Below are 18,746 nucleotides of genomic sequence, written 5' to 3' on the forward strand. Positions count from 1 at the left end.
TAGGATCTCGTAGTTTCATCAGTTGAAAAAGCTAGGGTTTCGATTTTTCCATCTGTTTTGTTTTCTTTTTCAGAAACAGGTAAGTGGATTACGTTAAGTCAACTTTTTAATGTATTTGAACCGTACGAAATGTTTTTGGAGTAAGTATATTTATGTTTTCAATTGATGTTTAAAAAACTGACTACTCAAAAGACCCTTTTTCAAACCTAAGATATATGTTATTCTATTTTAAGTATAAATGAATGGTAGGAAGTTTGGTTTACCTTCTAAATTGACAATGTTATGTTTTCTTAGTTGCCTATAGGCTATGTTTTAAAATTCAGGAAATTTTGTGGCTGGTGAATGATATGTATGTACTACTTATTAACCGAAATGATGAATTTTTGTGAGATACTGGAATTGTTTGTGAAAATGCAGGGAGTTTTATATGTATTATGGCCACGATGGCCAAACTATATATATGATGGTTGTGAGGGCCGGGCTTTATATGATGGCCACAAGGGCTGAGTTTTGCACTATGACAAATTTTATATGAAATGGGTTGAAATATGGTTTTATATTACTTAAATTGCATAATATACTTTAGGAACCCTGATGACCCTTATGTTATGAGCATGGTACCGTTGTTAGAGGTTCTTTATATGGCTGTGTGCGCCCACACTATACTGCAAGAGTGGTGTGGGTGGTTTCAACCGATTAGTCTCGATAAAGGGTGTACCTTCCCTGGAAGCTTGGACTTTCAGGATGTGGTAAGGCAATTAGAACCATGCAAGAAATTTTCGGATGCTTGCATAGTCGGAGTAAGACGTAGATGTATGTTTGACTTCATCTGGGTTGATCACTTGAGGTTGTCCAGCCTTTGGGCTGCACAACCCTGATCACGGGGGTTTATACATGACGTTTAGTCCCATGGATTATCTTTTATGCATATCTGTAGATTTATGTAAATGATGTTATGTGATTAATGAATTGTTTATATCAAGAAAATGAGACAAGTATTTTCAACTGTATTAGTACGTACAATGTAAAATAACTATTTTCGGTTAAATGAAGAATTGATGTTTTCTGTAAGCACTAAATGCATGCTGCCCACACATTGATATTAATTTGATCATCCTTACTAAAAAGTGTCTTACCCTAGTATACAAATTCTCTTTAGGAAATAACAAATATCGTGCTTAGTGGGATCAGGGGGTGAAAGTTAGAATTGTTTCTTTTTGGGAAGATCCATATGATCTTAGGTGTATGTAAATTATGTTGTAAGACTCTGAACTTGTATAATGGTTGTATGGGCTGAACTAGTTATCCTTTTTGGGTCGAATTTTTATATGGATGTTTGAAAGTTTTTATATATGAAATGAACTTAGAACTCTGGTAATGTATATTTGGAAATTGTTTCATTACTTCTGCTGCATTTGGTATGAAAAATATGATATCAGGTACACAGAAATCACTAAAGTAGCACCCCGGGTTCATGTGACGGGTTGGGGCATTACAATGAAGCTAGTAAAGAATGCGTGTGACTCAGATACATGATTTCTCCTATCCAAACAAATTGTGATATTCAATCAATCAAGGGCATTCCAACAGTTTTATATGAAGACAACGGTGCACGTATAACTCAACTAAAAGGAGGATACATAAAAGGTGACAGAACGAAGCATATCTCTATAAAATTCTTCTATACACATGAATTCCAGAAGAATAGTGATATAGATGTTCAGTGGATTCGATCAAGTGATAATTTAATAGATTTGTTCACCAAAGTTTTGCATACTACAATACTTAAGAAATTGGTTTATTTTATCGGAATAAGACATCTTAAAGATCTTAACAAAATGAGTTAATATATGAGTGACATCCAAGAGGGAGTGTTATGAAAACCATACAAATTAATGGTTGTCACCCCTTCATTTTTCACCTTCATAAATTATGTCCCTTTGTTTTCCATCATCATAAATTATGTGTTATCCTTATTGCCTTATAAAAGGACTCGCTCTTTCTCTTATTTTGACATATACACATAAGGCTTGGAGTAAACACACGAATAGAAAGGATGAGAGAAGAGGAAAGATAGAAAGAAGAGAAATATTTTGTACAAGGTCGGTTTAAAATCAACCTGTAATTCCTCCCGATATAGTGATATTTTTTATTCCATCCACCCGTGGAATAGGCATAATTGCACTACGTAAAATTTCTGCTTGTCTCTATTTATTTTTCTACATTTTTTTATAACATATTTTACATTATTTGAGAAAATATCTTGTGTTAATTTTGTTGTGATCGATAGGGTTTTCTATGCCCAGTGCAGGTGGACTAACCGCGCAATTGTTTGCCCAAAAAAAGAAAGAAAAAGGAAAAAAGAAAAAATCGTGACTTTCCTGCGAGTCGTAGTTGGTGAGGGGGGTAGCTCGGGTCGCTAGTTATGCCTTCTGTAAAATGATATACATCAGCATTTGTTGAATTGAGGGGAAGCATTTTTAAGAGAGGACGAATTTTTTTCTTGAAGAACAGACATGGCGACTGCAGCAGAAATTGCGGCGAAGTTGAATTTGAAGCCCCACGTGGAAGGTGGGTTTTACGCGGAAACCCTCAGAGATACATCCGTTCTTCTCTCTAAATCTCAGCTTCCTCCCCAATGTAAGGATTTGGATCTCTTCTTCTTATTCTTCTTTAATGAATTTTTGGTGTTTATTTATCTGCATATAGACGATTTTACTTTTTTTTTTTTTCGTTTTTTTCTCTTCTGCAAATGAAGCATCAAATGTTCAAATATCGATCTCACTGATCTGGGCATGGACTATTTTATCTACTAGCCCCAAACATTCAAAGATAAAGGAAACTGAGGTCTGGTTTGGCAGAGTAGACTGTTCCTGATATTTGACAAAGATATGCGGACCCTAGATTTCAAAAATCACTCAACCTGCGTTTGGAAGAGGTCTTAGATCTGGATTTAGACAAACTGTAATATAAAATTATCTTGAATTTTGTTCAAATCTATACAAGGCTGCAAATCTTGCTTCTAAACGCAGCTTCAAACTTCATTAACATTTTAGTTTTGATATACTTAAACCTTCTCTCTCTGCTTGTCTTTAGTAACTTCCCTATTTGCTTGTCTTTGTAAATATTAAAAGAAGTTCGTCTAGAGAGGTCTATAATATTTTTAAAATTTCAAAAGAGGCCTCCATCTTTTTTATCAAACTTTTTGATGATTTTTGAAACTTCACTAGAGGTTCACATTTTTTCCTCAAACCCTAAGAAAGGCTAGTGTAGCTTACCCTTCATATTAACACATTACATAAGTATGAAAATATTTACAGTAAAAAAAAAAAAGAAGTTAATACACAACACAAAACATAGGACAAAATTCTAATTATCCAATGTGACTGAAACTTCAGTTTCATATCTTATGTATATTTTCAGTCCACCCTTCACCAAAAGTTAGTGTTATGATCACTATTTTGCGATATTATTTGGGGCATTGGGTGTAACCCTTGTTCAATTTATGCATTTAAATGTGCATATATGCCTGCATACATAATGTCATAACTAAGTCGTACATTTTCTATGGCCAAGAAATAGAACTATATGTTTTTAAAATCAAAACAAACTGTAGAATACTGCAATTACACACCCTCAAATCTTCACTCCAAAGTTCCGAATATTGAAGAATATTTGGACAAAGTTGACCACGTTTGTTACCAATCATAGAAAAATGGCAAAGATGAAAACTAGTGAGACCTGATACTTGTTAATCTAAAACTATACAATCAAAATAAATTTATTTTATTTAAAGAAGAAGGTAAATAAAAACAAAAATCCCAAAAGACATAAGGAAGAGGAGGAGGAGGAGGAGGAAAATAATACAATGATTTGAGAACATAAGAAGAGAAACAAAAGAAGAATTAGAAAATATTACACTTTTTAATATAATTCACCTGAAAAATATGATAATTAGTTTTACATGTGTGAGTAATAATAAAGCCAAATGAATAGAACTATCAATAATTTAGTTGGAGATATAAGTATTACAAAAGATGAATGATATGCAATTATATGTCAAAAATAAAAATGAATATCTATATGTAGAAATCTAGTAGGATGTTTGCATGTGGAAATAAAAAATGAAATTAAATAGAAACATTAAACAAGTAGAGAACATATCATTGCGATATTTGTATATTATGACCTGAATAACCTATAAAGTAAGTCTCTGTCGTACAATTCCTTGTCATATTCTTTTTTAATACATTGTCCTTTAAAGTAGGTTGTGTGAAATTGAGAAGTGCTTTGGGCGTGCTATGTGATCATAGAATCCCCTTAAAATTAAAAGAAAAATTTTATAGAATGACTATAAGATCAGTTATGCTATATGGATTAGAATGTTGGGTAACTAAAAACAACATATTCAAAAAGTAAAAGTTGCCAAAATGAGTATGTTAAGGTGGATGAGTGGTATAATGTTAAAAAGTTGATTAAGGAATGAACATATTCATGATAAGTTAAGTGTATCTCTTGTATAAGATAAGATAAGGGATGGATAGTTCAGATGGTTTGGGCATTGCAGCATAGGCCAAATATTGTACTAGTGAGGAGTGAAGTTGTTATTGTGAGGACAAATAGAAGGGGAACTTCTGTGATTCCTTGAACTTGAAGGGCTGCATCGGACAATGTGCTGAACAACATGAAAATTGGAGAGGAGAGAGAGAGAGAGTAAGTGAGAGAGAGAGAGAGAGATAAAGAGGAGAACAAGAAATAAAATTTCATTATTTAAGCATTAAATATTGAGACCTGATTACAGCTGCACATAAACACCTGAAAATTGAAACTGGTCAACACACTAAACACTCACAAAAGGTTTCTGCTATTATATTATATTATATTATATTATATATATATATATATTTTAAATGTCATAAGTCTTTTATTACACATTCTTAAATAATGATTAAAGATGATTTTGTTTTTTTAGTTTCTCCTTCTACAAATGGAGCAAACCACGTTGTTTGCTGAAAGGGGCCATGGATTGGTCTTTTTATTTATTCTGGTTTTAATTTTTGACCCTTTATGATCAAAATTTGGATCTTCATGAAATAAGATGCAGATATGCAAGTACATGCGCAACTTGCAAGCTTCTTTTCTTGTGATCATTTTTTTTTTATCCTTGTTGGTCTGCACTGGATGTTCTTTTACTGTAGTAGATTCTTACTAAATATGGGTGCATTGTGCATCAGCCTAGTTGTGAAATTTTATATGAAAAGGCTGTGTGATATATCTTTTTTTTTTTTTTCTTAGAAAAAAAAAGAAAATAATTACTTGAAAGAATGATGTATGTTCCGGTTTTGGTGTCATCTATACCTCTGAGGCATGGTTACCTTTCAAAAGTTGACTTCTGAACTACGGCTTCTTGTTGAGGAATTTGCATAACATGAGCTGAATGATGTTGGTTGTTCTAGTCCATTAATTATTGTCATCAACAATGTACTTATGCTCGTGTCTTTCAAGGAAAGTGATCAGTGTCCAACATTGTCTGAAGATACACTCTTTCTCTATCAGTTAGAGCTTTTATTAAGCTGGAAAGCTTGGTGAAACTGAGTGTGTATGCTGGCATATTTATTTACTGAAGGGTACATAAAAAAGGTGTTGCCCTTGTTCTTCATCCTCTGTTAGGCTGGTAACCATAGTTGGTTTCTGTTTCTTTTCAATCAATTGTTGGAGTGTGTTACTGAACAATGTGAGGGTTCATTGATAATGGTATAATGATGCTGGTAAGCCAGTAGGATAAAGAATGGATACAACTATATGTATATACAAGCGACATTGACATAAAAATTTCCATGGAAGAGTATGAAAGGAATCCTCGCATCACTTAATCAAAAATTTGAAGGGTCTTTACACTTTCTTTTGTCATGTGGAAGTTATGAATAAAAGCCACCAAATATTTTATGATGAAACACAGAAAGCACTAATTATTATGAAGGTGCTAAAATAATTATGAAGGAAACTTATTCCCTTGTTAGAGAATAATATCTATAAGTGAGAGAGACTACATTTACATATGCATCTCTACACGAACTAGATGGTTGTGTGTGATCATGTACTTGGCACTATATTTTCATTAACTTGTAGAAATTAGTTATCAAATTAAACTTCTATTTGGACCTAGACCATGCCTTGAAAATTTTTGAAGAAAGATGAAGCAGATAACAAATAGTGGTTTGCTTTTGATAATGCTGCAAGTAGCATTATAGCTTATCCATAAAAAGAGGGCCTATAGGTATCATTATTATACTAATAATATATTGTCTTATCCCAGTGCTCTTATTTCTGTTTCTGCTGGGGTGGGGGGAGACTAATTAAACTTTTATTGGGATGTAGGCCATGCCTTTAAATTTTTAAGGAAAGTGCAGATAACAGACAGCACTTGACTTGATAATGCTACAAGTAGCATGATAACTGATACATAAAAAAAGGCCCATAGGTATCATTATTATATTATATTTAATATTGGCTTATCCCTGTGCTATTATTTTCTGTGTATGTTGTAGCTTCCATTGTTTCAATTTCTTGTCAAACCAAGTCACAGCATATATTTATAGATTCTTGATTTAGTGCTTCATTTTTATTTTATTTTTGTCCCAATACATTTCTATTTCATAATTTCATATATTTTACTGTAGCCTTATCATAGCATTGTTGCAGATAAGGTTGATCGCCCGGTAAGTACATCCATTTACTTCTTGTTGCCTTCTGGAAGTGTATCACTTCTCCATCGCATCCCTTGTGCTGAAACCTGGCATTTTTACATGGGAGAACCTTTGACGGTATGAACTAACTCTTCCTGCCTTTGATGGAAATAATTTGAGTCAAAGAGACATCTCCTCTTATCTTCATTTGAGGTTTCAATGTCCTATGAGGAACATATTTTTGTCTTGTTGACATGTTATTTGTGTTAATCCATCAATGAAAGATCTGTTGGATTGGTAGGATATTTTTTGCCTCATTGGAGAGCAGTGGGTTATTGATTTTCCTCACCTTCACAAGCCCTATATGGACCACGATTCCCAAGTTTCAAATTTCTAACTTTATGTGGTCCTTGGGTGTCTCAAGGCTGACTTTATTTAGGAATTGGATATGATTAATGCAGTTTGGAGTTGCACCTGCAGATGATGCATCATCCAGTTGAATGTATTTAATGCATCATCCAGATGAATGTATGACTTTTTTTGGCAGTTACGAGGCTGAGGCCAGTGCAAATAGCTTTGCCAAGAGAACTTAGGGACAGAAAATCTTAGAAATATTCTCCTTCAAAAAACTAATGACTAATAAAAATATGAAGTTTTTCATTAAAAGCAATCCACACATTTAAACACCTCCTAAGGTTTTATTCAATATAGATATTGTGCTTGCCTTCTGGTGGGCTTCTAAAACAGTTGATTTCTTAACTTCTCTCCAAAGGATTAAAGAACTCTCTCTCTCTCTCTTATACTGTAGTGTTTTATATTTTTCCTTCTCAATTTTCCCCACCTCCATCCCCTAATACAGTCAATTATCTTTCATTTTCAGATATTGGAGCTGAATGAGGATGATGGGAGTGTAAAATTGACTTGCTTAGGACCTGATATAGTCACAGGCAATCAACAGCCACAGTATACAGTGCGTCCAAATGTGTGGTTTGGTTCATTTCCAACAAAGGACATCACCATTTCCTTGGATGGAACAATGATCAAAGCTGCGCCGAGGGATGCCCAGAGGCACTACACTCTTGTAGGATGCACTTGTGCACCGGGCTTTCAGTTCGAAGACTTTGAGTTGGCAAAACGCTCAAAACTTCTTTCATGCTTTCCCAGTCACGAGTCCCTCATCTCTTTCCTCACCAACCCTGAGTAAGAAGGGAAAGCCTGCTTTGTAAGGTTGTTTTCACTCTAATAATTTTGACTTGTTTTGAAAGCTTGTGTTTTGAATCTAGTGGAAAGGGTTATGTCCAATCATTTCAATCCATTTTGGGATTAAAAGATTTGTCTGATGCCACACATGTTCTTTAAAACTTTTGAGTGCACTTCTATTGAAGTATTGGGTAAATTGGAAGACCTGCTATAGGTCTCTCCCTCCAACACATGTCAAGTATATAACAATAACTACAGCATCCTTACCCTTTTTGACATGATAATAACACATTAATAATGCTAAATGATCTAAATAACATGTGACCATGGTTTTAAAATTTGGACTTATGGTTGATATACAATGACAAAATAACAAAATCAAGTCTTATGTTTCACTAGGTGGGGTTAAATTGCTAGTTTGACCAATTTGAATGATCTAATGACTAGTCAACCATCACTTCGGATTTTAAAACCATGGTCATGTTATTTTGATAATATATATACATACACTTATCTAAAATATATCTTAAATATATTAGTCATAATCTTCTAATAGTCAATTGCAATATATATTTAAATAAAATTTTGAATATTTTTTATTTGGGAAAAAAAAGGGAAAAGGTATACACTTTCTTTGAGGTTTGATAAAAAAATAAAATTTTCCAGAGTTTTAAAAATGTCATAGATGAGATTTTACATAAATCTTCTATGAGATTTTTTTTTTTTTTAATCAAACTGGAAGTTAGTGTCTTTTGCCATAAAAAAATATTAAAAGTTAATTGTTAATGATAACTATTGTTAACATTTTTCAAATAAAAATATTAAAAGGTAAATCAAAACTTTGATTCAATTAAATTAATAAAAGTTTACTTAAATTGTTGTGTGCAAATATAAGTTACCTTTTAAATAATGCACTATTATAGGATATGCAAACTTGTTTATTTATTAGATATGGCATGTGTAAACTAGAAGTAATGTTGGGTTTAGTGGTAATTCCCTTTCTTCTTCTACCTGAGGCAGCAAATTCTAGCTTTCTCCACCTTTGTAAGAATTGGTGTATTCCCAAGAGGAGGGGTGAATTGGAAATTTTAACAATTTTTCTCCTAGGTTAAGTCAGAAGTCAATATAATTTGGTAACTTAGGGTCTTTCTACACAATTCCAAATGTGTTGATAAATGAAGTACGTGGAATTTAAATCATGCACTTTATTAATACCATAACATATACGTGCGGTAAATATAAAATGCTGAAATGTAAACAAACACACGATATGTTATCGGGGTTCAGCCAAGTGTGCCTATGTCCTTACCTCTAGCTCGCAAGTTCGAGGATTCCACTAAAAGCTCACGTAAAGGTGGAGCGACACCGATTACAATTAGGTCAAATTAACACATGACTGACCTCAACCTTAACCAGGTCAATTAGCGGAGCTGACCTCCACCTACACGCTTTAACAGGACGATGCACCTAACTTTTTTAACTGAGTCTAAGCCAATTCGGAACTATTTCAGGGCTAGTCTCCCTCTTCAGGCCCGTGCCTAGAAATACAAAAAATGTGTATATAATCAAATGATACAGTTATTGTTCTTTCGTGTAAAGAAGATATGTATCCAAATACGCCCCATAACATACACCATAATATGATTTAATATGTAAGCTCAGTGTGATCTAGATAGTTTAACTCTCAAAGGTATTTTCTATCAGTGTAATGTGTATGTGACAGTGTTAAACAATCAATCTTTATTTCACAATATATTCAGCCAATAAGCTCACACAAGATGTCAAGTCTCAAGTTTTTCAATCAGCGGGATGTCTTAAGCATGTAAGTATCAAATGAAGTATATGTTTGGTTTGCAAAGGATATGTAATCTTTGTATTCAGCAAGTAAGATATGAGTGAGTGAATATTGCAACAAAGATCACAATCACACAACCAAATATCTGTTCAAATATTTTTCAAAATAAAGCACATTAGATATTTGAAAGTATTTTGAAAATATTTTGCAACCAAAAATAAATACAATCTTCTCAAGATATTGCAATAAAGGTGCAAGCTTAGAAGATCTATTAAAGTCTTCTTAGGATAGACTTATCAACAAGTCCCATAAGAGTCCTTAGGTTTGGCTCTTAAGAAAATTGTGTTAATCAAATAGAACAAGGAGAGCAAACCTTTCCAAAACAAACACTCAATCAACTTACAGATGATGTAGGCACTAATAGAGGGTAAGCAAGAGTGAATGATGCTAAAAAATGAGTAGTATAAGCTTTTGGATTTTCAGAGAATTCTCCCTTAATCAAAGTAACTAATCCCTATCTAATTTTCACAAATGATCTCATATATATAGACATGAAAGGAAATATGACCGTTGGGGACCTATTGGGTATTATTAAGAAAGTTTAATGATATTTCAAATATTTTAACACTATTTAAAAAATGTTTAACTACGGTAAAAATCAGGGCAACCCGAGAGGTTCGATCGACCAGAACAAGTTCGGTCGACCAGGACTCATATGGTTCGGTCGACTAAGACATTTTTGAACGGAATGGTCGGTCGATCGAATAGTAGGCGATTTCCCATTTCTCCGAGGTTCGGTCGATCGAGCCATTTTAAATTAGCTGGTTTGATCGACCAGACCGTTGGGATTTTTCTCGAGAACCCTCAGTCGACCAGGTAGTTAGAGTACAAAAATGGCTCGGTCGACTAGATGGTCAAAATGTTGACCCAGGGAGGTTTCGGTCGACCGAGGCTTTTTGAGCTACATAGTTCGGTCGACCAGGGCCATGGTCATCTGTTGACCTAGGTTCGGTTCGGTCGACTAGGCCAAAATGAACTATATTGGCCGGTTGATCAAAAGTGCACCAAGTGTGCATTTCGGTCCCGTTTCAAAACATACAAACCTTATTCAAGTGCCTAACAAACATATGTGCAAATGTGTGTGTCCTAGGGTCATTTATGTCCAAAATTAAGACACCGAAAAAATCTGATATTGGTCGATCTTCGGTCGACCGAAGGGAAAACCCTAAGGTCTTTCTAAGGTCATTTTTCATTTATGGTTTGTTTGAGCTTACGTAATAAATCATATATGTGATGTGTGTGAGTTTATTACAAACCAGAGCCCTACTTACTATTACAAACCAATTTTCACAAATGAATTATATTATAATTAAGATTGATAATTGGTCTTCAAACTTTTACTTGCTTTGTGCCCATCTTGATCTTATCTTAGCTTCTGCACAAAACCTCAAACACCCATTAGTTGCAATGAGTATTTGTCATAATCAAAATCGGGCGTGACCTATAAGGTCAACATTCTCCCCCTTTTTGATGATGACAAATACGATTGACAAAAATATAGGATTAAGCCTAGGAAGGCTCCCCCTCACAATATGCATCCAATGTATGTTTAAATAAATCCATTATTTTTGTCCTTTCCATCTCCCTCTTTTGGCAACAGCAAAAAGGTTCATTTGAGTTAAAATCGTAGGCAATGAGTGATTATTACATTTATACAAGAATAATTTTGGAAAGATTTTTTTTTTTTTTTGAAAATTTCGACAGAGTACCGTTTGTAAATTGAACTTTCCAAAAGAAAACCTGTAGAAGTGTAACTTGTTTGAGTTGAAATTTCCTAACAATTTATCCACAACTACTCAAACAATTCAGTATGGTCCAATTAAGCAGATAAAATATCAATATGAACATGAATTGGACAAGTTGTGCAATATAGATGATAATCAATATAAGCATGCAATAGATATATATATGACATATGCACACAATCACAAATCAACTTTCACAAAATCTAAAGCAAGAAGATAAGTCAACAATAGAATTAGTTGCTAAGACTTGGAAAGTTCCCATGAGAGAGAGCTCTTCCTAAATGTATGCAAGTTATGAAACAATTACTTCAAATGTATATATATATATATATGCACAATCAACCCAAAGTGTTTATCATTTTAACGCAAATGAAGTAACTGTGATATTTTTGGGCACACACAGAGGAAAGTGTCAAACATTTTGGGCAAATATCTGTAGAAATTTCGGCAGCATGACGGCTATAAACAGGACATTCCCCAAAAATTATACCTACACAAAATAGTTCTCAAACAAACGGTATCACAAGAATAGAGCATGCAAGAACCTATCATCTATCAGCAGACAATTCTCAACAACTGCATCTGCCATGCAGTAGGCATTCTAAATTGTTCATGCATTTCAATAAAATAATCATTTAATCATAAACACATGCAAGTCAAGATACTGCTGATATATGTCATAATCAAATAGGATAGTGTACCATAATATCATGAGAATACAACATAAAAATAGAATGTTGTTTTTAGTACAGACTAGATGAAATAAAATAAAATAAGAAATAAAATAGAATAAATCAACTATACACAATCTGATCTGTAGACAACTCTGGAGTCTAGAATTCCCCTCCATCATCTCCTCCATCACCATCGTCAGCGGCATCAAAGTCGAAGTCCATTGTCATCCGATCTCTCTCATCCTACATCTCCTGAATGCGGTCACTTAGCTCACTGAAGCTAGCTGTCATGGACCGCTCCAAATTTGTAAGGCGACTGGTAGTAGAGATGGAGTGCTACTGGAACTCCTCCCGAAGTGCAGTAGATGACGATGCCAAGTCCTACAAGTTTGACTGGACTGATCCTCGAAATTGTGTGAACGAGTCAGAAAAACTGGTGATCGCAGCCATAAGATCCAAGTTTGATGGCTGTGGAGGCTATGGTGGCTCCTGTGGGGCCTCTACTTATGTTGCTGCTGCTCTGGAGGGCATCCAGACATTCCCAACAAGCTCGTACCCCATCAGTCTTAGGGTCATGCTAGAGAAGATGTCAGCAAGTCGTCTCCTCTTTAGTGAAGCCACATTTGTCCGCGTGACTCCGATGTTCCTGAATAGCTTGTTCAAAATGCCCCCATATGGCATTATCACTCGGTGGCCAATCGCCTTGGCCATCATCCAACGGATTACTAAAGTGGGTAGATCCAACTTCTTCCGAGCGAATAGACACCACATAATAAAGCAGTCCAAAAATGATACGTGCACTCTAGATCTCTCCTTGGGCAGGACATTATAGGTGATCAGGTGGTGCACTATCTTAGCCTCTAGGGTGAATTGTCTGTACTGTGAAGGGTGGTTTTGGCTAGCAGTGCCAGGGTTAGACAAGGTCAGGTTTGCAAATGTGGTTACTGTAAATTCCTGCTTAAAGATCCAGGAGTTTACCACATCGGGGCACTCAAAGTCTCCATAGTCAATGTCGAGGACATCCGAGATATACTGAGCGTCAAAGTGCACATCTGTCCTCAAAACACAGGAAAAGTACCCGTTTTCATCATTGCCCAAGTTGGCGTAGAACATCCTAACAGAGGTTGGGTAATGACCCCCAGGCTGGTAGGAAATGAAGGTTTTCCACCCCTGATACTCGAACATGTCTAAAATATTTCTAAAATACTGATTCATGAAGTCTAAATCTAGTATCTTACCTAGTATAGCCTCCTTGGGACGGAACTCCCGTATATACCGGACTTTGCACCTCTCTAAGAGAAAATACTCATCCTCCACGTGTGCAATATCGTGGGCTTCAATGTGTGCCATGGTAGTGCAGGTATGAAGCTTGGAAACTGGGTTTGCTAGGAAATGGTGAAGGATCTCTCAAGATTTCTCATGCAAATGAGCTGAAAAGGAGAAAATCATATATATATATACCACAGCTCGATCGACCAGAAGTCGATACGATCGATCGACGCTTGAGATTTCCCAGGTACCGACATAGTTTGGTCGACCGAGAGGGTGTACTGTACCATGTTTGGTCGACCAGGAGAAAATCGAAATGTTCGGTTGACCGTGACAATGTGTTCACTGGGATTCGGTTGACTGTAAGGGTTAAAGTCAACACTGTTCTGGTCGACCGGGGCACTTTATAACTGCAATGCACGGTCGACCAAGCATAGTGGATTTTCCCAATTTTGCCTAATTTTTGATCCAAAGTTCTCCTTAAGGTCCAAATTTGATATATTACAGTATAGATATGATTCTTAGGGATTCTTGGTGAAGAGATATTGTTCAAATGAGGTACGTACCAAGAATTAACTTATTGACCTATTTTGGGCACCGAGCACCAAGAAGTATGAGGCTTTTCTTAAACTATACTCTTTGGTGATTGGAGAGTATCCTACAGAAATGATGACATAGAGGAGCAAGGACACAAACCAAGAGATGAGTGAAAACTCACCGAGTATGATCGTGGTTTGGTGAGGACTTCCTATGGATGAGATAAACCAGAATTAAGGGATTTGCAACTTAAATTCAAAGGGACAAAATCCCTAGAAGGTACCTCTAATTTGGTTGTAGCTAGGAGAAGCACTTAATATGCATTGGTCATTTATGATCAATGGTGCTTTTAAGCCTAGAGTGATGACTTGATCTTGATTTAGGCTTTTCATGTTTAAAAGTGAGTTTAGGGTATAGTGAGATAAGATATAAGATGGAACCCTAAAACTCAATTTTGTGCAATGGACAACTGCCGTTAAACTTTGTGATTTTCATGTCGGCATAGGTTGAGCATTTTGAATTAAGTGCTAGGTAAAGATGCCATATCCATTTGGAAGTGGATAACGGTCTTAGTATAATAAGATGGCTTAGTGAGTGTGTATACTAAGAATTTCGTTTTAAGCATCAATCACTTCCTAAGCCTACAGTCATCACAACCCCATTAACCTAAGCCTAGGAACAAAGGAAAGATAACTAGAGTAGAGTTTCTATTTGAATCCGTTTTTCCTTAATTCCTATGGGGTTTGCTTCGCTGATTATCCATTTCATTTCCTTTTCTAGCCCTCTGACATTTCTAAGTAAGCAATTAAACCACGTATGCCACACAGTCTTGCAAAATAAGTAGGTATAGAATATACGTAAGGGATTATGATTATTTATTCCATTTTTCTTCAATGTGGCTAGACTATTTGTTCTATGTAAGCAACCCGAACCCTTTTTGAAATGCTTTTTCCTTTTAGGTCCAAAGGGTTTATTATGATTATTCTTATCATTTTTAGCTTTGAGTGTAAATATAGAATAATCATCTATTTCTTCATCTAAGCATGCATTTTTCAATATCTTCTCAATCCTTTTCTTTTCAAGAACAGCAAGAAAATTTTTAAACCCCTTTAATTGTTTTGCTATTCCTTTGTTCTCACTCTTCAAACGTATTTTATGCTTAAAGATTCTAACTAGAAACTTGTGTATTTTCAATAGAGTCTTCTCTAGTTTTTCATGCGACAACATGCTTTCAAAATTCAAATCAGCACATGATTCACCAAAAGAATTAACACAATAGTTTTCATACAAATCATTGCATGCATGTTTAACAGGGCTATCACAAATATTCTCAGATGATTCAGCATTCGAAACAACACATGATTTTGCACGAGAATCATCACAGTAAATATCACATGAGCAAACAAATGATTCATCACAAGATTTTTCATTGTAAACATCGTATGCACCATCTACAGTATTATCAACAGATGATTCAGTATATGACTCATCACAACATTCATCACAATTGCCATTAAACAAGTTGAAGTGAGAATCATATACCTCTTCGATGATTTCTAGCTCATGATTTATCTCCTCCTGATCATTTAAGCTTGGAGCATTTGGAGGAGTTACAATCTCCTTTTCCTGGGATTCTCCATACTTCTTTTCTAGTTCATCCTAGATTTCCTGTGCAGTCTGACATGCCACAAACTCAACAAAAATATCAGAATCTAACGCAAGATATAACATGTCCATGACATTAGAACTAATCATATTAAAGTAATTCTCATTTATTTGTGCACTTCTTCCTTTAGAAGTCACAATCCAGACCCTCCAGTCCATAGATTTCAAAAATATGGTCATTTTAACTTTCCACATGGTGTAGTCGACACCACGAAATACTGAAAGACTGGAAAGTGACTGTCCCTCATCGAATAGGGATACACCAATGTGAGCCATTGCAATCTTTTTGCAAAAACGTTTAAGTCAAGTGCAACGAGGCTCTGATACCAATTGTTAGAATTGGTGTATTCCCAAGAGGGGGGGTGAATTAGAAATTTTAACAATTTTTCTCCTAGGTTAAGTCAGAAGCCAATATGATTGGGTAACTTAGGGTCTTTCTACACAATTCCAAATGTGTTGATAAATGAAGTACATGGAATTTAAATCATGCACATCATTCATACCATAACATATACGTGCGGTAAATATAAAGTGTGAAAATGTAAACAAACACACGATATGTTATTGGGGTTCAGCCAACTGTGCCTACGTCCCCGCCTCTAGCTCGCAAGTCCGAGGATTCCACTAAAAGCTCACTTAAGGGTAGAGTGACACCGATTACAACCAGGTCAAATTAACACAAAGTTAACCTCAACCTTAACCAGGTCAATTAGCGGGGCTGACCTTAACCTACACTCCTTAACAGGACGACACACCTAGCTTTCCTAACCGGATCTAAGCCAATCCGGGACTATTCCAGGGTTAGTCTCCTCTTCAAGCTCGTGCCTGGAAATACAACAAATGTGTATATAATCAAATGGTACAGTGATTGTGCTTTCGTGTAAAGCAAATATGTACCCAAATACGCCCCATAACATACACCACAATATGATTCAATATGTAAGCTCAGTGTGGTCTAGATAGTTCAACTCTCAAAGGTATTTTCTATTAGTGTAATGTGTACGTGAGAATGTCAAACAATCAATTTTTGTTTCACAATATATTCAGCCAATAAGTTCACACAAGTCTCAAGTATTTCAATCAGCAGGATGTCTCAAGCATGTAAGTATCAAATGAAGTATATGCTTGGTTTGCAAAGGATGTGTAATCTTTGTATTCAGCAAGTAATATATGAGTGAGTAAATATTGCAACAAAGATCACAATCACACAACCAAATATCTCTTCAAATATTTTTCAAGATAAAGCACACTAGATATTTGAAAGTATTTTGAAAATATTTTGCAACCAAAAACAAATACAATCTTTTCAAGATATTGCAATAAAGGCGCAAGGCGGGGACGTAGGCAATTTGGCTGAACCTCGATAACATTTCTAGTTGTCGTCTCCTTTACTGCTTTATTGTGCATGCTTGGTTAAACGATTATTGCAGTTTAAATTCCATTGTAGATTTACATTGATTTATTTTACATGCACTAGATTGACCTTACGATTGTGTAATATTGTTTTCAGTGGATTGAACTAAGGCAATAAATTTTAAATACCAATTCACCCCCCCTCTTGGGAATACACCAATTCTAACATAGTGACTCTGAACAAATGTTGTGTAGTGCAGACCAACAGGTCATGGTAGGTACTATGTGAAACTTTAGGGGATAGAATTGCCCACTAGCTGACCTAGGCTGCTGTATCGAGTAATTACCTGTATGAATTGTAGAGACCCAAAAAAATTAAATAATAAAAATAATTTAGAAAAAAAAGAGGTTTTTGGCTAGAAGGGGAGAAAATCGGCGATGGTTTTCTAGAGGGAATAGAAAATCGATGACAGTTTTTTTGGAGGAAACATAAAATCGGCGATGGTTTTGAATTTACTGCAAAACAGTAACAGGAAAATGATTAAAATCGGGCCGATTAAATAGAAAACCGATGACGGTTTTCTCTATAGTGGGCGCTATAAAGGGAAACTAAGGGTATCATTTTATTTAACAAAACAAAATCTCTCTCTCTCTCTCTCTCTCTCTCTCTCTCTCTCTCTCTCTCTCTCTCTTTCTCTCTCCCCCTTATTTCCTCGATTCTGACCTTGATAAAGCCCAAATTGATGATCAGGAACCACCACGAGGTTCCTGGGAAGATTCTCTACAACCTATACGGAACAGATTTTCAGTTTGAGGTTCTGAGGCACCATCCCAAAATCAGGTTAAGTAGGGTATTTTTAAGTTTTATTATTAACATGAAGTATATAGGGCCTAGGGAATGATAAAATAGCATTTTACTAAAATTTGAGTTGATAAACTTTGGTTTTTTAAATTAGGGTTCGGGTGTGTGTAGCGGACGTTGTTTGCAGTCTTTGCGGGCGTAATCTAGGAAATCATGTAAGGGGAATTAATTATAGCAGGTTTTTATTAATTTTAAACTTGTTAAATTCGAGTTTATATATATATATATATATATGTGGGGTAAAATTGCGTGGCAGAGATACAACTTTCATAATTTAATTGGATATAATTATAGGTCGTTGTGAGTACTGATTGATGATTATGAATATTGGCTAGTTGTGATTACAGTGTATTGTGAATAAAGATTGGTTGCGAATACTGGCTACTTATGATTACTGTGTGATGAATTATGTGATTTGTGTGAACAGATCATTTTGTGTGGTTATTTGTGTGTATCACAATATAACGTTGGCAGGCCTAAGGAGTTCGTTATATTGCCTAGATATAATCACGATATACGTTGGTAGGCCTGAGAAGTTCATATATTGTCATTATATATTAGACTAGAGCATTAACAAGTCTGAGGAGGTTGTTCTATTGATATACCACGGGTAGGTCATAGGGATTGGATATTGGTGAATAGTGGTGTCTGTATGAACCATGTGTTGCAGAAGGTAGAGTGGGTCTTGTGTGGGCCATGTATCCTATGTGGATGTGAGTCATGTGTGGACCATGTATCCTGTGTGGATGTGAGTCTTGTGTGGACCGTGTATTTCTCATGTGGTTATGGACCCTGTGTGGGTAAGAATGAAGTGCATATGTATCCTGTCTAGATGTGAGTCCTATGTGGACCGTGTATTCCTTATGTGGTTATGGACCCTAAGTGGGTGAGAATGAAGTG

At 35.4% G+C, this 18,746-nt stretch overlaps 1 protein-coding gene across 1 annotated transcript; it reads left to right on the forward strand.

Annotated features, from left to right (window-relative positions):
* The first annotated feature begins 2,254 nt into the window (after positions 1-2,254).
* LOC131158776 (uncharacterized) lies at positions 2,255-8,015 on the forward strand. Its single transcript, XM_058113628.1, has 3 exons — positions 2,255-2,640; positions 6,703-6,824; positions 7,567-8,015. Exons 1-3 carry the CDS (start codon positions 2,517-2,519, stop codon positions 7,888-7,890), a joined length of 570 nt encoding a protein of 189 aa, XP_057969611.1. The 5' UTR covers positions 2,255-2,516; the 3' UTR covers positions 7,891-8,015.
* Positions 8,016-18,746: the final 10,731 nt, after the last annotated feature.

Source organism: Malania oleifera, chromosome 6 (assembly GCF_029873635.1).
Source record: "Malania oleifera isolate guangnan ecotype guangnan chromosome 6, ASM2987363v1, whole genome shotgun sequence".
Lineage (NCBI taxonomy): Eukaryota > Viridiplantae > Streptophyta > Magnoliopsida > Santalales > Ximeniaceae > Malania > Malania oleifera.

What these genes read in the sequence shown, in the direction of transcription:
- LOC131158776 (XM_058113628.1), top strand. Translation starts at nt 2,517, where the DNA reads ATGGCGACTGCAGCAGAAATTGCGGCGAAGTTGAATTTGAAGCCCCAC. An exon ending in ATCTCAGCTTCCTCCCCAAT is followed by an intron (nt 2,641 to 6,702) that starts GTAAGGATTTGG and finishes GCATTGTTGCAG; the next exon opens with ATAAGGTTGATCGCCCGGTA. An exon ending in ACATGGGAGAACCTTTGACG is followed by an intron (nt 6,825 to 7,566) that starts GTATGAACTAAC and finishes TTTCATTTTCAG; the next exon opens with ATATTGGAGCTGAATGAGGA.